The 21,894-nt window shown below is 46.8% G+C and overlaps 1 protein-coding gene across 23 annotated transcripts in view; it reads right to left on the reverse strand.

The window, feature by feature from the left end:
- Positions 1-21,894, reverse strand: part of adgrl2a (adhesion G protein-coupled receptor L2a) — a 732,161-nt gene that overhangs the window by 220,435 nt on the left and 489,832 nt on the right. For all 23 annotated transcript variants that reach the window (XM_080195115.1, XM_080195117.1, XM_080195135.1 and 20 more), the window contains one exon: positions 16,339-16,552. In XM_080195115.1, the coding sequence (XP_080051241.1) occupies positions 16,339-16,552 (214 nt within the window). The remainder of the gene's footprint in view (positions 1-16,338; positions 16,553-21,894) is intronic.

The raw sequence follows: 21,894 nt of genomic DNA on the forward strand, positions 1-21,894 counted from the left end.
ATTCTTCCTACCAAAGTGGACCACCTCACACTTGCCAACATTAAATTCCATTTGCCATTTCCTGGCCCATTCGCCCAGCCTATCTAGATCCTTCTGCAGACTCTCCACACCCTCCGCACAATTTGCGGTATGGAGGGTTGGAGGAGAGCGAGGGAAGGGGCAGGGGCGAGGAGGAATTTGAAAAACTGGACCAGAACTTTAAAAACAAGGCATTGCCGGACTGAGAGTCAACGCAAGCTGAGGGGGAGAGGGTGTGAAGTATCAGACCACGTGTAGGTGGGCCGAACGTACTCCTCAAATCAGAGAACCAGAGAATTCCTAGAGTGCAGGAAAAGGCCATTTGGCCCATCGAATCTGCACTGACTTCTCTGACAGAGCATCCAACCCAGGCTCACCCCCACCCCATCCCTGTAACCAAACTCATTTACCCCAATAATCCCCTCAACCAACAAATCTTTGGAAACCGAGGGGAATTTGGCTTGGCCAATCCACCTAACCTGGACATATTTGAACACTAAGGGGCAATTTAGCATAACCAATCCACGAACGTGCACAGCTTTGGACACTATGGGGCAATTTAGCATGGACAGTGCACCCAACCTGCGCATGTTTAGCATGGCCAATCCACCTAACCTGCACACGTTTGAACACTGAGCGGTAATTTAGCACAACCAATCCACCTAACGAGCATGGCTTTGAACACAATGGGGCAATTTAGCATGGGCAATGCACCCAACCTGCACATGTTTGAATACTAAGGAGCAATTTAGCATGGCCAATCCACCTAACATACACATCTTTGGTCATTAAGGGGCAACTTAGCATGGCCAATCCACTAACCTGCACACCTTTGGACAATAAGGGGCAATTTAGCATGGCCAATCCACTAATCTGCACATCTTTGGACAAACAATATAGGATCAGGGTTCTGAGCCTAGCGTCTATTCTGGTTTCCAATGTACATTTGGGAATATTGGACTTTATACTGATCCCCCAACTATGAAAAAAACTGCAATCGTTAATGTGTGACTCAAGCTCAGCCAGGGCCTTATTTAGGAATTTTAGGGGAACTTTTTAACTGTGTATTTTACTGGAGCAATGAAGACAGAGTGTTTGTTTGTAGACACTGGGTGGGATGTTTGTGAATGGACTGGATAGCAAACACTGACCTATCCGGTGGGATGGCATTTATGAGCAAGGCAGCAACTGGCCATTCATTGGCCGAACAAGAGGACCAGTGGCTTCAGCAGAAAGTGAAACAAAAATAAAGGCTCATCCGAAAATTTAGGTACGCGCCAGTCAACAGAGAGAATTCGATGGATATGAAGAAATTATTTTCTCTGGCAGGAGATAACCAAAGGACACAGATTTATAGTAAAAGCCGGAGTCAGTTAAGGTGAAATATTTTTTAGCAACTTGACGCGATTTGGAAGGTCTACTGCAGAAGGAAAGTATACAGTAAATAGTAGCGGCCTTAGAAATATTAGCATATAGAGAGGGATCTCGGCATGCAGATCCACAGTTCCCTGAAGGAGGCAACTCAACTAGACAAGGTGGTCAAGAAGGCATATGGCATGCTGACTCTCATCGGTTGGGGATTTGAGTATTGGAATTGGAAAATCATGTTGCAGCTGTATAAGACTTTGGTTAGGCCACATTTGGAGGATTGTGTACAATTCTGGCTGCTATTGGAAAGATGTTGATGAATTGGAAAGGGCTTTTACCAGGATGTTCCCTGGTTTGGAGGGTATGGACTACGAAGAAAGGTTGAACAAACTTGGACTGTTTTCACTGAAGCGTTGGAGGATGAGGGAGGGGGGATCTGGCCGAGGTTTACAAGATTATGACAGGCTTGCTGAGAGTGGATAGTCAGGGTCTTTTTCCCAGGATCGAAGGGTCAATTACTCGTGGGCATTGGTTGAAAGTGAGAGGGGAAAGTTTAGGAGGTGTAAGGGGTAGTTTTTCATACAGAGGCTGGTGAATGCCTGGAACGCGCTGCCAGAGGAGGTGGTGGAAGCAGGTTCTAGAACAACGTTCAAGAGGCATCTGCATAGATACATGATTAGGCAGGGAATAGAGGGAGCTGGAGCACGTGAGGCAAGAAAATGTTAGAGAGACATCTGTGTCGGCCCAGACTTGAAGGGCCAAAGGGTTTGTTCCTGTGTTGTCCTGTTTTTTGTTTGTTCTTCGTTATGAGCTGGAATCATATCCTGAAAGGGCGGTGGAAGCAGATTTGCTCATGAGTTGCACAGGGGAAATTGGATAAATACTTAATGAGTACACTTGCTGGGCTACGGGGTTAAAAAAGAAAGAAAGCAGAGGTGTGGGACAGATTGGAGAACTCCTTCAGACAGCTAGCACAGGTACAGAGGACCGAATGGCCTTTCCATGGCTGCAATATTCTCCAATCAACCTTCACCTCTGTTGGAAAGCAGAATACTGTGCCAATGTCTTATTAACTACAGTGTTATGGCTTAATAGAAATTACATGGGCAAAGGAGTTCTGGATACTTGTATGCCTGTGAATGGGGATTCCTGGGGCACTGTGTGGGGACAGTGGGTGGTGGGGAGGGTGGTGGTTGGAGTACTGTTGACTGTAAACAAAGTCTCTCCAGCAAAGAAAGCAGCCTTGTCTTAGCTTTAACTGCACCAAGCAGCGTGGTTTGGATTAACGTGCTGCGTGCAGATGGTGGAAATCTGAAATAAAAACAGAAAATGCAGGAAATGCTCAGCAGGTTATGGCAACGTCTATGCAGAGAGAAGTACAGTTCACGTTTCAGTTCAGTGACCTTTCATCAAAACCGCTTCTGATGAAAGGCCACAAACCGTATCAACTCTGTTTCTCGCTCCACAGACGCTGGCACGTCCCGCTGAGTATTTCCAGCACTTTCTGTTTCCATTTTAATATTTTAATAGGGCGGCACGATGGCACAGTGGTTAGCTCTGCTGCCTCACAGTGCCAAGGACCCAGGTTCAATTCAGGCCTCAGGCGACTGGCTGTGTGGAGTTTGCACGTTCTCCCCGTATCTGCGCGGGTTTCCTCCGGGTGCTCCGGTTTCCTCCTACACTCCAAATGTTTGATTCGATTTTTTTATTGTCACAGGTATTAGTACACAGTGAAAATATTGTTCCTTGCGCACTGTGCAGATAAAGCATACTGTTCGTAGAGAAGGAATGGAGCGAGTGCAGAATGTCGTGTCACAGTCATAGCTAGGGTGTAGAGAAAGATCAACTTAATGCGAGGTAGGTCCATTCAAAAGTCTGACAGCAGCAGGGAAGAAGCTGTTCTTGAGTCGTTTGTTACGTGACCTCAGACTTCTGTGGAAAGTGGAAGGGAGTATGTCCGGGGTGCCTGGGGTCCTGGATTATGCTGGTTGGTTTTCCAGGAAATATAGATGGAGTCAATAGATGGGGAACTGGTTTGTGTGATGGACTGGACTATGTACACAACTCTTTGTAGTTTCTTGCGGTCTTGGGCAGAGCAGGAACCATACCAAGCTGTGATACAACCAGAAAGAATGCTTTCTGCGGTGCATCTGTAAAACTTGGTGAGAGTTGATACACAATCTCAGGCTCTAGCAAGGCATAAGAACATAAGCAATAGGAGCAGGAGTAGGCCATCTAGCCCTTCAAGCCTGCCCCGCCATTCAATAAGATCATGGCTGATCTGAAGTGGATCAGTTCCACTTTCCCGCTTTCTCCCCATAACCCTTAATTCCCCTGTCTATCAGAAACCTGTCTACCCGTGACTTAAATATATTTAGCGAGGTAGCCTCCACCACTTCAATGGGCAGAGAATTCCAGAGATTCACCACCTTTTGAGTGAAAAAGTTGCTCCTGAACTCTGATCTAATCTGCCTCCCCCCTTATCTTGAGGCTGTGCCCTCTAGTCCTGCTGTCCTTTCTAAGCGGGAAGAATCTCTCTACCTCTACCCTATCCATCCCCTTCATTATCTTATACGTCTCTATAAGATCCCCCCTCATCCTTCTAAACTCCAACGAGTACAGACCCAGTCTATTTAGTCTCTCTTCATAGTCCAACCCCCTCATCTCCGGATGAGGAGACTCTTGCCTTTATAGTGGAACTTCACAGCAATAAGACTCAATCAGTCGCAAAGCTGTTTTCATATGGGTGTGGCCCCCAGCCAGCCTGTCCCGTGGGCAGGTTGTGTAGTTGGCACACCCATTACTGCCCAACTGCTGACTGGAACCTACATGGACAGTACTTGGGAGAAGGATCTATTACTGTTTAATCTTCCAACTAATGCCAGCATTGCCTGGGACACCAGTAAGCATTAGCCCAGCAACATACGATGAGTGTACATTAGGGGTAGTGGGCACACCTTCAGGTTAGTGATGTCGCAGAGGGCATCGGTGACATGCTGCACTCTAATGCGTGCACCCAGGTGAAGGCCCAAGGGAAAGCGCACAACAGAGACCATCAAGGCGGCCAAAACCACAAACGGAAAAGAGAGACTAAATAAGGGAGAGAGAAAGTGAAAGGAGAAACTGGAGATGGAGGGGAGAAAAGGCAAGGAAGATTAGAGAGCAAGAGAGGGAAAAACTAAACAGGAGAGAGAGACGCGAAAGAGAAAGCAAGTGAGAAAAAGAAACAAAGAAAGAGGGCCAGAAAGGACGGGTTAGAAAGAACGAGCTTGTGTTCCTAGCATCTTTCACAACCTCAGGAGGTCCCTAAGGCACTTTACAGCCAATTAAGTACTTTTGAAGTGTGTCACTGTTGTAATGTAGGAAACGATACAACATCAATCATAAAACAGTGAGCAAGAGTTGAGCTAAACAGGGAGAAGTGATTAGTGACTTTAAGCTTTCAAAGTCTGTGAGCTGGAGGAAGGAGGAACAGACTTTGGGACAGGATGAACTGTCTGGCCTCGAGGTTCAAGGAGATTATGACTCGAGAACTGCACTTTTGGAATGCCAGCGGGCGAAAACTTAGCTTGGTCTTGTGTTTTATTCTTAGTCTGTTCAAAGTAAATCAGTCAACAAGTCAGGAAAAATGGAATTTCCCACAAAAGGTTTAAAACATTGATAAGCTCAATAGCCAGCAAACTGGATGCCAATGCATCAAATGTAGCAGTGTCTGGCCATGCCCGGTGAGGGGTGGGGCGGGGGAGCTTTGTGTTTGATCCAGTCGACCTGTGCAACCCATTACCTTACAGTTAAGGATGACTTGCGTTCCAGTATCAACACAGTTAGCCTGAGTGACTTCTTCCCACGAACATTGATTGGTTAAACTGTCGCAGAGGATTTTGTTTTTGGGTTTGATGTTCTGTCTCTCAACAAGGGGACTGTGCACCAACTAATTTCACTCACTGCTCGCTCATTAAGTAATAAAGCTCTTGGAACTGGCTGCAAGGATAAAGCCTGGCAATAATAATGCACCCAAAACTAGTAAGTGAGCACAGATTAAAGTGTCGGTTGTCTATCCTCTGAGGCGTGCCTGCCTTACGGTAAGTCTACGGTCTGGAAAAGATCACATGGAGCTCACAACGTTACTTTTGCTATAATTTTTATGTCGGTATCCCTACAGAGTTCATTCATATTTGTATAATTTACCAAATTAGCAAACAGCCCATCCTTTTCCACATGTGTCTCACAGCTGGTTTACGATACACAGCCAGCAGCCTCAATCATGATAACCAGCTGGGCGCTGAAGTTTGTCATCAGCTTCCCATTTCCGTGGCCAACTTGCAGCATCGACGGGTGACCACCACTAATCTCACCCCTCGCCTCCACCCCACACCCTCCATCCGCACCCCCCCATCCCAAAAGCGCGACAGCGATCCGTACCAATTGGAGCATTCTGGCAGAGTGGAATTACGGTATTAAGTAACTCTAGAGTTCGGATGTTTACTGTGTTGAACGTTTACTCTGTAATTATGCTCAAAGGAGGGTGACAGCAAGGAAGGAGCAACGTGTTTGAGCCAGCTCGATCTCAGATTGTCCTTTCACTTGGCATTCACAGATTGGTGAAAACTTCACCTGTAAACTCGTCAGCCATTCCGATCTTATCTCTGACTCAAAAGGGAGTGGGTTCAATCATTGAATCCCTACAGGCCATTCAGACCACTGAGTCTGTATCGAATCTCACACCACCGAACTCCCTCACCTCCCCCTCCGCCACCCCATCTCCAAGTAACCCTCCACATTTAAAAGTTTAACGCTAAAATGTCACATTAGCACTACAATGACATTACTGTGAAAATCGCCTAGTCACCACACTCCTGTGCCTGTTTGGGTACAGTGAGCGAGAATTTAGCGTAGCCAATTGATCTAACCAGCACGTCTTTCAGACTGTGGGAAAAAAAAACAGAGCACCCGAAGGAAACCCACGCAGACACAGGGAGAACATGCAAATAGTAACCCAAGCCAGGAATCGAATCCAGGTCCCTAACACTGTGAGGCCGCAGTGCTAACCACTGTGCCACTCAATGACTACAAAGGCCATGGTTAATTCTTCTAACCTATGTACTTTGGACACCAAGATACAATTTGTCATGGCCAATCCACCTAACGTGCACATCTTTGAACAGTGGGAGGAAACCGGAGCACCCAAAGGAAACCCATGTAGACACAGGAGTGTGGTGGCTAGGCGATTTTCACAGTAACGTCATCGGAGTGTTAATGTGACCGTACTTGTGACACTACAGCGTTAAACTTTTAAATGTGGAGGGTTACTTGGAGGGCGGGGTGGGGGGAGGTGAGGGAGTTCGGTGGTGTGAGATTCGATACAGACTCAGTGGTCTGAATGGCCTGTAGGGATTCAGTCATTGAACCCACTTCCTTTTGAGTCAGAGATAAGATCGGCATGGCTGACGAGTTTACAGATGAAGTTTTCACCAATCTGTGAATGCCAAGTGAAAGGACAATCTGAGATCGAGCTGGCTCAAACATGTTGCTCCTTCCTTGCTGTCACCCTCCTTTGAGCATAATTACAGAGTAAACTTTCAACACAGTAAACATCCGAACTCTAGAGTTACTTAATACCGTAATTCCACTCTGCTAGAATGCTCTAACTGATATGGGTCACTGTCATGTGCAGACTCCACACAGACAATCACCTGAGACCTGAGTCGAACCTGGATACCTGGCACCATGAGGGACTGGTGCCACCCGTGCCACTGTGCCGTCCCTCAAACAATGTCACGAAAACAAGTTGTCTTATCATCATCATACTTCTGGTTGCGGGAGTTTGCTGTGCACAAATTGGCTGCTATATTTCCTACCGCTACAAGAGTAACCACAATTCAGAAAATTGATGATAAGATACTTCAGATGTTGAAGAATGCTACCTAAATGGGGTGTCTCTGTTTCACAAGCTGATGGAACTTCCATTTCTCCTGCTCTCAATTGTTTTATAGCATTTCTGCACTGCCATCTGATGATAAAGTATAACTCATGTGCGCAATTCGATGAATTGGCCAAACGATGGAGTGGAAAGGCAGTTCACTCACACCGACTTATCTCAATAATTGAAGGGACCTCTGTTAGGAAAGAAACCGTCGCAATCTCTCTCATTCCATGACCTGTGAATCATGGCCGATTTGGGTCGAAGAAGTTTTACTTATGATCCTTGTTCATAGTTGAGCATTTTTTGGAAAGGATAGAGAATGACGAGTATGCCAAAGTTTTCTACAGGCTGGCACTGTAGAGCACTGAACGGACTTTATCAGTCAGGGTCTGGGAAGATTAGTTGGAATAAGTGGGTACATTTCAGCGTTTTAGTGGGTGACGACCGTCAGGTCAAAAAAGACCCAACTGTCTGACCTTTGGTCTCCTGGAGAGGTCAAGTTTATATCAACAGGGATGAAGTAGAAAGGGTCGACAGCTTCAATTTTTTAGGTGTCCAGATCACCAACAACCTCTCCTGGTCACCCCCTGTGCCAATACTATAGTTAGAAAGCCCACCAACACCTCCACTTTCTCAGAAGACAAAGGAAATTTGGCATGTCAGCTATGAACCTCACCAACTTTTATAGATGCACCATAGAAAACATTCTTTCTGATTGCATCACAGCTTGGTATGGCTCCTGCTCTGCCCAAGGCTGCAAGGAACTACAAAAGGTTAGCCCAATCCATCACACAAACCAGCCTCCCACCCACTGACTCTGTCTACACTTCCTGCTGCCTTGGAAAACAGTCAGCATAATTAAGGACCCCTCATGCCCCGGACACTCTCTCTTCCACCTCCTTCTGTCGGGAAAAAGATACAAAAGTCTGAGGTCACGTACTAACTGACTCAAGAACAGCTTCTTCCCTGCTGCTGTCAGACTTTTGAATGTGCCTATCTTACATTAAGTTGATCTTTCTCTACACCCTAGCTACGACTGTAACACTACATTTTGCAACCTCTCCTTTCCTTCTCTATGAATAGTATGTTTTGTCTGTACAGCGCACAAGAGACAATACTTTTCACTGTAGGATAATACATGTGACAATAATAAGTCAAATCAAAAAGTGGTATTGATGATGGTGTAAGAAGCCTAGCAAAGTTTCACAGGGCCCTTCGTTATCCTGAGACTCTTACCTGCAAATGGCCCGCATGCGCTCGCTAGAAGTGACTCAACATATCTAACCATCACCAGTTATCCCAAGAAATGGGTCAATGCTTGCTGGGGAGGTCACAGAATCACAGAATATGATTGCGCAGAAGAGGCCCTTCAGCCCATCGAGTCTGCACCGACACATGAAAGGTCCTGACTTGCCCACCAAATCCCGCCTGCCAGCACTTGGCCCGTAGCCTTGAATATGGTGGCGTGCCAAGTTCTCATCCAGGGACTTTTTAAAGAATGTGAGGTATCCCGTCTCCACCACCCTCCCAGGCAGCACATTCCAGAGCTTCACCACCCTCTGGGTAAAAAGGATTTTCCTCACATCCCTCCTAAACCTCCCAGCCCCTCACTTTTAACGCGTGTCCCCTCGTGACTGACCCTTCAACTAAGGGGAACAGCTGTTCCCTAGCCACCCTGTCCATGACCCTCATAATCTTGAACACCTCAGGCCTGTCTTAAAATTTGCAGGGGAGAAGAGCCACAGAGTCGGAGTTGACACTTGTTTGACTCTCCCCTCACCTTGTGTGTTCCAAGGACTCCCTCCTTCCCCAGCACAACTCCTGCGCCAGACTCTTCCGCTTGCTTGGTGGTGGAGGGCAGGTAGGGTACGCACGTGAGCTCTCTGCTTCACCCCGAATGGCTGTGCTGAATTTTGCATTGATATTGTGTCTTTTTAACAATGCCCCACGGTACCTGACAGTCAACAGAGTAACTTTTAAAGCACAGTTGTAATGTAGGCAATGAAGCAGCCAATTTGTACACAGCAAGCTCCCACAAACATATGATGAGATAATAGACGGGATTTTATGATCTCACTTGGGAGAGGTTGTAAATTCCCGCCCGACGCTAACGAAGATTTCTGTTGTCGGACCCTCGCCTGCTATGAGTCCGTGGCAAGCAAGATGGTAGAGTTCCGGCCAATATGTTTTAAACAATGATGGCGGGGGAGTAGGTTCAGGAAGAACTTCCTTTGTGGCTTTGGGATCTGCCTCAGAGGGAGGTTCAATATTTCGTCCAGAGCACATCAGATCCCACCATGCTTCCCTTCACCAGTACTGTACTGGATTTAATTTGATTTGATATGATTTATTATTGTCACATGTATTAACATACAATGAAAAGTATTGTTTCTTACATGCTGTACAAGCAAAGCTTACCGTTCATAGAAGGGAAGGAAAGAATGCAGAATGTAGTGTTACAGTCATAGCTAGGGTGTAGAGAAAGGTCAACTTAATGCAAGGTAGGTCCATTCAAAAGTCTGACGGCAGCAGGGAAGAAGTTGTTCTTGAGTCAGTTAGGAGATGACCTCAGACTTTCGCATCTTTTTCCCGAGGGAAGAAAGTGGAAGAGAGAATGCGTGGGAGTTTGCTGGTCTCGATTGTGTGCTCCGATCTCAGGAATGGGAATGGAGCCTACACCCTGCTCTCTACAATACTTGCAGGGGAGATGCAAATTTGTGTCGATACTTGTAAAGGGGCCCTCATGAATGTGGCAGTAGTTGCAGGAGTCTCCTGAAGTGTGCAAGCGCAGGGTGTTCCCCACAAAGTAGGAGCTGAAAACCGCTGTCATTTTCTCAGAGCCAATTCAAAAAAAAAAGTTACTTTCATCTTAATCTCCGAGTATGTTTTAGCTTAGTGCTGGCCTCAAAACGCTAACAAGCTAATCATAAACACATGTCCTGAAAATACATTAAATTCTCTCTGCTAACATGGTTGCTATCAACATGGCAGATCTGTGCAAATACACTGACGGTAAAAGCAAAACACTGTAGATGCTGGGATCTGAAACAAAATCAGAAAATGCTGGAAAATCCCAGCTGGGGTCACCCTCAGGGGTCACCCTGACTCAAAACGTTGGCTCTATTCTCTCCCCTGTCAAACTGGCTTAGATCATAGGATCATAAGAGCCTAAAGAGAAAATTCTGGAAAATCTCAGCAGGTCCGACAGCATCTGTAAGGAGAGAAAAGAGCTGGCGTCTCGAGTCCAGATGACCCTTTGTCAAAGCTAAAAGGCAGAGAAAGTGGGAGATATTTATATAGCAGGGTGAGGGAATAAAAGATGAGTCTTAGCCACAGAGACCAGGGGAAAGGACCTCGACCCCTTTGTTTCATTTTATTTTGTTTAATTTTTTTTTACTGTTCTCTACCTTTTATTTCTTTAATGTCTTTCTTCATTTTTCTTCGCCCCTCCCCCCAACTCTTTCCCTCTACTTTATCCCCCTTCCCTTACCTTTTCTCCCCCTTTGCTTTCCCTTTTCTAAATCTTACCTCAGTCCCATCCATTCCAATCCCCCCCCCCACAACATCTTCATTTTAGCTTCTTTGCCATTTGGCCATTCCCACTCTTTATTTTCTCTGTGGTCCTTTCCCCTGGTTTCTGTTGCTATGACTCTTCTTTTGTTCCCTCACCCTGCGGTGTTAATATCTCCCACTTTCTCTGCCTTTCAGCGTTGACAAAGGGTCATCTGGACTCGAGACATCAGCTCTTTTCTTCTCTCCTTCCAGATGCTGCCAGATCTGCTGAGATTTTCCAGCATTTTCTCTTTTGGTTGCGTTTCTGCATCTATAGCAATTTGCTTTCATATCGAATCATTGGATCCCTACAACGTTTAAATATTCCAGCCACATTGCGACGCCTTACGCTCAAGTTAAAATTAAAAACTGGGGGCCTTGTTTAAAGCTTAATTTATTTATTATTAGTCACAACAAGGCTTACATTAACACTTCAATGAAGGTACTGTGAAATTCCACCCTCCGGCACCTGTTCGGGACTGTGGGAGGAAACCCACATAGACACAGGGAGAATGTGCAATCTCCACACAGACAGTGACCCAAGCTGGGAATCGAACTGGGTCCCTGGTGCTGTGAGGCGGCAGTGCTAACCGCTGTGCCACCGTGCCGTCCCCTCCCCTGTGGAGGATGTGCCCCCAGGGCCTGGTTGCCTGGGGCACAGAGGAAGTGCTGGGACCACCCCATGGGGACCATGAGTCCAGTCAGGCATGGCCATCTGGGGTGAGGCAGTAGCAACACCCCACCCCTGCTAATACCCACCAGCCCCCCCCAGCCACAAGCAAGGAGAAGAGGCGGGAGGGGAAGTAGTTGGGTTGGGGGGTACACGTGAGGTGAGGAAAGAGTTAAACGAGCGTCAAGTCCCACCACGTGTGGTTTTCTGCTTCAAAATGGGATTGGATGTGGCGGCCATGGGATTCTCTGAGAATGCAAGCTGCATTCAGACACGTATTCTAAATTAATTCCTTAATGTTTAACTGCACTAAAAAGTGCTTTGTGCCAAAACTGAAAAAGATGAAACAGATCGCATTGTTTGACAGACATTGATGTACTGCAGGGGAGAGCTGGCAGAACTCTGTCGGACTCTATAAACGCAGCACTGTGCTGGCACCGGGTAATGGGGTATAAATCTGGATCGCTCAAGAGTTTGGTAGTCCTTTTTAAATAATCTTTCCATCCAAATTAAGAGGCCTGAAGTGAAGAATCGCTCAGAACTGTCACAATTTTCAAATCAGATCTACATATCCCAGGGGCTGAGCAACGTTGCGTTTCCATTACACAAGTGACCAAAAAGCATTTAACGTTAATATATGTCTTATTGAATTAGTCCACTTTCTGTTCATTGTCTGCGTGTGTCCATTAACATGGAACATTTCCCCCCCCCCATCTCAATGCTGCATAATTACCCCGTTAATGAGCATAACTTTTTTTTCTTTTGGAAGAAAGGATATTAAAAAGAAGACAAATTTGTGCTGCTGGGATTCAGAATGGTCAGAGCTGAATTCTTCCCACATGGAAAAAGCTGAGCAACTCCCTAGAAAGATGCTGGTGTTTTTCTTCATTGATTTGCAGTACATGGATGTCACTGACTGGGCCAGCATTTATTGGCCATCCCTAGTTGCCCATACCATTGCCTATAAGGTCACCCCTCAGCCTCCTACGCTCCAGAGAAAAAAGTCCCAGTCTATTCAGCCCCTCCTTATAACTCAATCCATCAAGTCCCAGCAGCATCCTAGTAAATCTTCTCTGCACTCTTTCTAGTTTAATAATATTCTTTCTATAATAGGGTGACCAGAATTGCACTCAGTATTGGTAAGTGTGGCCTTGCCAATGTCCTGTACAACTTTAACAAGACATTCCAACTCCTGTATTCAATGTTCTGACCAATGAAACCAAGCATGCTGAATGCCTTCTTCGCCATTCTGTCCTTTCGAGGAGCTATGAACATGTACCCCGAGATCTCTTTGTTCTATAACTCTCCCCAACGCCTACCATTAACTGAGTAAGTCCTGCCTTGGTTCAATCTACCAAAATGCATCACCTCGCATTTGTCTAAATTAAACTCCATCAGCCCACTGGCCCAATTGATCAAGATCCCGCTGGAATTGGAAAAAGCTGTCTTCACTGTCCACTATGCCACCAATCTTAGTGTCATCTGCAAACTTACTAACCATGCCCCCAATATTCTCATCCAAACTATTAATATAAATGACAAATAACAGTGGACCCAGCACTGATCCCTGAGGCACACCGCTGGTCACAGGCCTCCAGTTTGAAAAACAACTCTCTACAACCACCCTCCGGCTTCTGTCAAGAAGCCAATTTTGTATCCATTTAGATACCTCACCCTGGATCCCGTGAGATTTAACTTTATGCAACAATCTACCATGCCGTACCTTGTCAAAGGCCTTACTAAAGTCCACGTAGACAACATCAACTGCGCTGCTCTCATCTACCTTCTTGGTTACCCCTTCAAAAAACTCAATTAAATTTGTGAGACATGATTTTCCACTCACAAAGCCATGCTGACTGTCCCTAATCAGTCCTTGTGTCTCTAAATGCCTGTAGATCCTGTTTCTCAAAATACCTTCCAACAACTTACCCACCACAGACGTGAAGCTCACCAGCCTGTATTTCCCAGGCTTTTCCCTGTAGCCCTTTTTAAACAAAAGCACAACATTTGCCACTAGCCAATTTTGAGGCACCTGTGACGATCAATGATTCAAATATCTCAGCTAGGGGACGCGCAGTTTCCTCCCTCTTCTCCCACAATGTCCTGGAGTATACCTCATCAGGTCCCGCAGATTTATCTACCTTGATGCTCTTTAAGACTTCCAGCACCTCCTTCTCTGTAATACGTCCACTCCTCAAGACATCACTATTTATTTCCCCAAGTTCCCTAACATCCATGCTTTTCTCAACAGTAAATACCGATGAGAAATATTCATTTCTCTGAGGGCCTGAGGGGAGAAAATTGAGAACTGCTTCCTTTGCCCAATGTCACAACATGTGGCCACAACCCTCAGTTGTAAATGCGCCTAGTTTGGGGGCGTTTAAGAGATTGGTGGATAGGTTTATGGACGAAAAAGGAGTGGTTTAGATTAGTGGGTCAATGTTTTTTTAAAAATAAGACTGGTCGGCGCAACATTGTGGGCCGAAGGGCCTGTTCCGCGCTGTAATGTTCTATGTTCTATGTTCTATGTTCCTGCGGAGACATCGAGAAATAAAGAGCGAGATAGCCCATCCCCGACCGAGCTCTTCACATTTGACGTATTGGGAAACCGTTGTGAGAATTATTAACTTTGAAAGCATACTAAGACAGAATAACTGTAAATAATTATAAGCTCCAACGTGCCAAACAATCCCTTTCTATCCTTCGAAAGAGACTGCCTGACTTCATTTAGCAAAAATCAATAGCTCATCTCCTTCATCCAACTCACAATCTTGTTGGAGTTGAATACAACAACATGCAATTGAATGTATCTAGCACCTTCCATGACCTCCAAGCATCTTATAGTCAATTAAGCACTTTTCCAAGTATAGTCGCTGATGCAAAGAAGAAAAGAACTCAGCATGCACTTTATTGCACAGCATTCTCCCACAAACAGCAATGAAATGCTGATCAGATAGTCGCTTCAGTCATGTAGGTTGAGGGATAAATAAGATATAGGAGCAGAATTAAGCCATTTAGCCCATCGAGTCTGCTCCGCCATTCAATTAAGGCCAATTATGGTGAAGACCACTCCCTCCTTTGCGTTAACTCTCCATCGGGAGTCCTTCCCTTTCAATGATGTCCTTTTCCAAATAATTATTCAAGCCATGTTAGTCTGCGTCAGTAGCTGTGGTGAAGCCTTCGACTGGCACATTGTGGGGAGCTAAATCTTCTAAACTGTCCCTTTATTCCAGTGAGATAAAGGAGCAGAGTTAGGCCATTCAGCCCATTGAGTCTGCTCCGCCATTCGATCATGATTGATGTGATTCTCAACCCCATTCCCCGCCTTTTCCCCGTAACCTTTGATCCCCTTACTAATCATGAATCTATCTATATCTGTCTGAAATATACTCAGTGACTTGCTCTCCACAGCCTCCTGAATGAACGAATTTCCCAGATTCACTACCCTCCTCTGGCTGAAGAAAACCCTCCTCATCTCGTTTCTAAAGGCTCCTTTACTCTGAGGCTGTGCCCTCAGGTCCTAGTCTCTCCGACTAATCGAAACATCTTCCCCACGTTCACTCTATCCAGGCCTTACAGTATTCTGTAAGTTTCAATGAGATTCCCCCCCTCATCCTTTTAAACCCCATCGAGTACAGACCCAGAGTCCTCAGACGTTCCTCATACATCACGTTTTTCATTCCCAGAATTATTCTCCTCAACCCCCTCCGGACCCTCTCCAAGGCCGGCACATTCTTCCTGAGGTACGGGGCCCAAAGTTGCTCGCAGTATTCTAAATGTGGTCTCACCAGACACTGATAAAGCCACAGCAGTGTATCCCTGCTTTTGTATTCTGCCAAGACAAATAGCTGTCAAGGCAACCGGGGAAATGCTTCTACACTTCCTTCAAAAATGTTTACAGGGAAGGACAGGGTGGATAAGGATAAACTGTTTCCAGTAGCTGAAGGCTCTAAAGCCAGGAGCCACAATCTAAACATTCAGGCCAAACTGTTCAGGAGAGACGTTAGAAAACACTTCGGCACAGAGAGTGGTATAGGCTTGGAACTCTCTTCCTCAAACGACAGTGGACGCTGGTTCAATTGTGAGGTTTAAATCATTTTTATTGAGCATGGACATCAAGGGGTATGGGCCTAGGGCAGGTCCGTGGAGTTAGGCTACAGGTTAGCCATGATTTTATTGAATGACAGAATGGCCTTGAGAAACTGAATGGCCTTACTCTGTTCCTATGTCGAGACAATGCCATGGGAATTATTACATTCAGTCGATAAGACGGACCAGGTCTTGATTTAATATCTCATCTCAAAGACAACTCCTCCAACAGTGCAGTGCTCCCTCAGCACTGCACTGGGAATATCACCTCGGATTTTGCCTTGAATCCATGACCTTTGAATTTCAGGGGTAAAAACACAACCAACCAATAAGAAATCTCCCAACACCAGGTTAAAGTCCAACAGGTGCATTTGGAATCACGGGTTTTCAGAGCGCTGCTCCTTCATCAGGTGAGTTTCCTTCACTTACACGATGAAGGAAAAATGCTCCTAAAGCTTGTGATTCCAAGTAAACCTGCTGGACTTTAACCTGATGTGGAGATGTTGGCGTTGGACTGCAGTAAGCACAGTAAGAAGTCTCACAACATCACGTTAGAGTCCAACAGGTTTATTCCTGGCATTGTGAGACTTCTTACTGTGCCTACCCCAGTCCAACGACAGCATCTCCACATCATGACAACTAACCAAGTCATAAGGACGGTGCCTCAGACAGTTCACTGGCAACGTACAAATGCTAGGGTTCAGTGATGGCATTGTACCTCTGTGTCATGATTTTGAAGGCATCTGGGAGGTAGCATTGCACATTTTCCATCTGGAACAGGTCGGCGTCACAGATCCTGTCATCCGTCCGACCATAGTTGGCACTCTCGATCACGATGACATCACTTCCGGGGCAGCGGAGGTCGATGGGGTAGCCCTCACAGGACAGCTCCCTCCTCACCAGCCCAAAGGGCAAGGCAGCTCGGCTGAAGCCTGAAAAACACAAGCGGGAATGTTTGTTTCCGGCGAGATTTTTGCAACGACAATGTCAAAAATAGAAACGACAATTCTCACTAACGATCCTAGCTCATGGGAGCGAGGGCCCGACGGCACGGCTGGGGGACGGGTACGACTGATCTCAAAGTCCCTGGGTCGGGGTGGACGAACAAAGAGAAAAAAATTATATAGCCAGTGCTCCTGCTCGATGTCATAGAAATCGTGAAGAGTTGACCACTGAGCCCCTCAAAGCTATTCAGCCTTTCTGGAATATATACGCACACCTGGGCCAGAACTCTTATCACCTCGCCTGCCTTGGAGTTGGCGCGGACCAGTAATCCTCACCGACTTCGAGCGAGGCCGTAACATCCCGCCCTAGTAGTCTGAGAACAACCAAGGATGACATTGTGGCACAGTGGTTGGCACTGCTCCCTCACAGTGCCAGGGATCCCGGTTCAATTCTGGCCTTGGGTAACTGCGTGGAATTTGCACGCTCCCCCCCCCCAACTGTATCTGTGTGGATTTCCTCCGTGCGCTCGGGTTTCCTCCCACACTCCAAAGATGTGCAGGTTAGGTGGATTGACCGTGCTAAATTGGCCCTTGGCTTCCCAAGATGTTTCGGTTGGGGAAAATTAGTGAGGTAAATATGCAGTTTACGACTATCGAGCCTGGGTAAGATGGAGGGTCGGTGCAAACTCGATGGGCTGAATGGTCTCCTTCTGCACTGTAGGGATCCTATGATTGTATGGACTCAGACGTGAGGAAGTATCACTTGATTCTGATACTGGGAGGCGTTGGCCTACTGAGTTTGTGACGCAAAGCCTTCAGGGGTATGGAGCCAGGAGGGGGACTGAAATATTCATGTCGCAATTGGGCAGAAAGTAAACCCAACACCAAGCAGCTTTAGGCTTGAGCCGCTGCACAGGATTCTTTCAAACACACAGAGGGAATGGTGCTTTGCATGAATTTTCAGAAAAAGAAAAGCCTTTGAAAAGGGAGACTGATGGCAAAAGTGGAACGTGGCCACAATTACAGAGGTATGGCTTGAGGTTAGAAAGCTCAGGGTGGAGTGACTGAGATTTCTTGGTCTGCAGTGACGTGGTGAGGTGGTGGGGATGGAGAGTCAGTGCGTAGACCGCAATAGGTCAAGGAGGTGGCTCACCGCTCCCTTCCCAAGAGCAGCGAGAGATGGGCAACACATGCAGGTCTCGCCAGCGGCGCCCACATCCATGGGAAAAAAGAGTTAAAATATTCACCACGTCTCCCCGTTCCCAGAAACCTTCTCTTGCCGATGTACCACATGTGTGCAATCAAAGAGATAAGTTTAACTCCTGGCCACAGCACCAAAAGGGGTGATAATCAGATCAGCTGCTTCTTATACACCACACCCAGCTCTTCATTTAATTGAAAGTACATTGCCGCAGGGAGAGACATGGGGCAGTATTTTACCGGCACGTCTGCCCAAGTTTCGCACGATCCCACCCGAGGCCAGCGGGAGAAAGCCGTTCTCCGAGCCTGCCCCCGGAATCGGGGCTGACATGCCGGTAAAATTCCAGCCACGGTGTCATGGCTTCTCATCTTGCTCTTCACAGGACAAATGCAAGAATGTCAAATTTCAAACAGTCGTTACAATTTATATCACTGGGCGACACGGCGGCGCAGTGGTTAGCACTGCTGCCCCACAGCGCCAGGGTCCCGGGTTCACTTCTGGCCTCGGGTGATTGTGTATGGAGTTTGCACATTCTCCCCGTGTCTGCATGGGTTTCCTTCTGCTGCTCCGGATTCCTCCCACAGTCCAAAGATGGATTGGCCATGCTAATTTGCCCCTGACTGTCCAAAGATGTGTAGGCTAGGTGTATTAGCCATGGTAAATGCCTGGGGAAAGGGCAAAGTATTTTTTTAAGTTTATTTATTAGTGTCACAAGTATGAGTACATTGACACTGCAATGAAGTGACTGTGAAAATCCCCTCGCTGGCACACTCTGGCACCTGTTCGGGTACAATGAGGGAGAATTTAGCATGGCCAATGCAGCTAGCCAGCACACCTTTCAGACTGCCAAGCTGGGAATCGAACCCAGGTCCCTAGCGCTGTATGTCCTACTGTATGTGAGGGGGGGGTGTCTGCTTCCACCACCCTTTCAGGTAGTGTATTCCAGATCACCACCAGATCTTACTGCATAAAACATTCTCTCCCATCAATACCAAATCAATATCAAAAACCTTAATCCTCTGGTTACAATCTATCTCCAAATAATAAGTTCCTCTTCCTTAATTCCATCAAAGCCCTTTGTAATTCTGAACATGTCTATTAAATAGCCCCTTGGCCACCTTGGCTATAAAGTGTCTCCACATTTTGTTTTATTTGTTCAGGGGGCATGGGTGTCACTGGCTGGCCAGGATTTAGGGTGACACAGTGGCACAAGGGCAGCACGGTGGCACAGTGGTTAGCACTGCTGCCTTAGGGTGCCAGGGACCCACGTTCAAGATTCCGGCTTGGGTGACTGTCTGTACGGAGTTTGCACGTTCTCCTCGTGTCTGTGTGGGTTTCCTCCTACAATCCAAAAGACGTGTTGGTTGGGTACATTGGCCATGCTAAATTCTCCCTCCAGTGTACCCAAACAGGAGCCGGAGTTTGGCGACTGGGGGATTTTCACAGTAACTACACTGCAGAGTAGATGTAAGCTTACTTGTGAGACTTATAAATAAACTTAAACTTGAAAAAAAAACATATCCCTGCCTCAAAATGCAGTGCCATTCTCAATTAATGGTATGAGAGTTGAGTTTGTCTGAGAGGAGGGTGTGATCAGGTGGGCTGAAGGGCCTTTTTTACCCAAACCCCTCTTGCGAGCTGACTCGTAACCTGATCGGGGTAGAGTGGAAGTATTGATGTGGGCGACAGTGGCATAGTAGTATCTGTGCCACCATGCTGCCCCCTGTAATCTCAACGGGTCTGGATATCTTGCATAGAGGAGCAGTTTCTAAAAATGCCCTCCCAGTTTGAGTTGTGTTTGGTTGTGTTCTACTCCACACTCCTTCCCAGCAGCTTGGATTAACATCCAGATTTAATTTCAGCAGTTCCTTCACTTTACATCGGTCACCACTGGTTGGAAATTGAAAGCAGGTTTCAGGCAGGCAGTCTGGTCACTCAGTCGCTCTGACACACTGCGCACTGCAAGACATCCAACAGAGACTTCACACGACCACAAGTTCCGACAGTGGAAACTTTCAGTCCGAGCTGAGCTATGGCAGCCTCGTGGACAAAGCTTTGCCTCAAACTTCCAGACATCTTGTTAATTCAGCATCTGTTTCCCTTATGCCTTTGTGAAGCTTTCGGAACAGACTTGCACATTTAACAACATCATCCAGCTTTTAAAGAAAGAGAGAGAGAGAGAAAAAGCTTTTCAGGATATCCCAAAGCGCTTTACAGCCAGTGAAGTATTATTTGAAGTGTAGTCTCTGGTAATGTAGGAAATTACCAGTAATGTAAGGAATTACAGCAGCCAAATCGCATGCAGCAAGCTCTCACGGACACCAAGATGGCCATGCGCGAATTAGCTGTTTGATAAAAGCAAAATAATGCGGATGCTCCAATCTGAAACAAAAACAGGAAGAGAAAGAGTCAAATGGACTCGAAATGTTAACCCTATTTTCTCTCCGCCAGCAGACCTGCTGGGCTTTTTCCAACTCTTTCTCTTTCTGTTTTTGTAGCTGTCCATAATGCTTATGGTGGAATCAGGATTGTCCAGTGGATGAGCAGAGCGTTCTCTCGCTCTTAAGAGTCACAGAGGTTTACAGCAGAGGTTTACAGCATGGCAACAGGCCCTTTGGTCCAACTTGTCCATGCTGCCCAGCTTTTACTACTAAGCTAGTCGCAATTGCTCGTGTTTGGCCCATATCCCACGATACCCATCTTATCCGCGTAACTATCTAAATGTTTTTTAAAAGACAAAATTGTACCTGCCTCTACTGCTGCCCCGGCAGCTTGTTCCAGACACTCATCATCCTCTGAGTAAAATAATTGTCCCCCTGGACCCTTTTGTAGTTCTCTCCTCTCACCTTAAACCTCTGACCTCTAGTTTTAGGCTCCCTTACATTTAGGACAAGATGTTGACTATTATCTATGCTTCTCATTATTTTGTAGACCTCTATAAGATTAACCCCAAGTCTCCTATGCTCCAGAGAAAAAAGTCCCAGTCTATCCAGCCTCTCCTTATAACTCAAACCATTAAGTCCTGGCAGCATCCTAGTAAATCTTTTTCTACACTCTTTCTAGTTTAATAATATCCTTTCTATAATAGGATGACCAGAACTGCACACAGTATTCCGAGTGTGGCTTTACCAATATCTTGTACAACTTCAACAACATGTCCCAACTCCTGCATTCAATGTTCTGACCAATGAAACCAAACATGCCAAGAGCTTCTTCACCGATATAGTTTTGTGGAATTTATCCTGATCACCTGAGAAGGTTTAATACTTCATCCAAAAGGGGGCACCTTGGATAGTTTGACACTCCTTCTGTAGTACACTGGAGCATCAGCCTGAATTCTATGCTAAAGTGGTTAAAGTGGAACTCAAGCCCCCTCTCAGGGCTAAGAGTCTAACCTCAGTGAGTCTCTGCCCAGAGAAACATTCCGGATGCACATACAGTCATAGAACCTGATTTTACCATTTTCATTTTAGTGCTGAATCTGGGTGCAATTCAGATCTAACTTGGAAATCTGCTTTCAGGTGCTCCCTGATGCACTAAGCCTGAAAAAAAATCGCAGGTCCCATTCGCGCTGTGGACGAGGGTTAGTGCGCCCGAAACACTGACGGTCTGATCAGAGCTCTGAACTGCACACGCGCGGTTAGAAACAAATATGAAAAAGCGCACCGCTATCAGATCGCTCCCGCGCCACAGAAAGAGGAGGAAGTGGCCCCAGAGCGATGGCCCCCACAGACATCACTCTCACCCTTATCCACCCACCTGGCCCCCCTGCTATCCAGACCCAAACGAAACCGCACCCCCCGCCCCACCACCCTCCCCACTGATCGCCTGCAGAGTGGCAGCAGAACCACTCCCCCCCCCCCCCCCCCCCAACTGGAGATCCATCTGCCCCCATCAGGGAGCGATAAGGCCTCCCCCCACCCCAAACAGAGATACGTCAGTCCGGCATCCCTCATCCACGCCACCCCTGCCCACCCCCTCCCCAGAGAATGAGTTGGGCTCACTCCCCCCAGTCTTCCCAGGGAATGATCTGGCCTCACTCCACCGACACCCCCCCCCTGCCCCCCCCCCCCCCCCCCCGCAAGAATGATCTGGCCTCACTCACCAACACCCCTCCCAACTACCAACC

The sequence above is a fragment of the Carcharhinus amblyrhynchos genome, chromosome 9 (genome assembly GCF_965287045.1).
Source record: "Carcharhinus amblyrhynchos chromosome 9, sCarAmb.v2.hapA, whole genome shotgun sequence".
Lineage (NCBI taxonomy): Eukaryota > Metazoa > Chordata > Chondrichthyes > Carcharhiniformes > Carcharhinidae > Carcharhinus > Carcharhinus amblyrhynchos.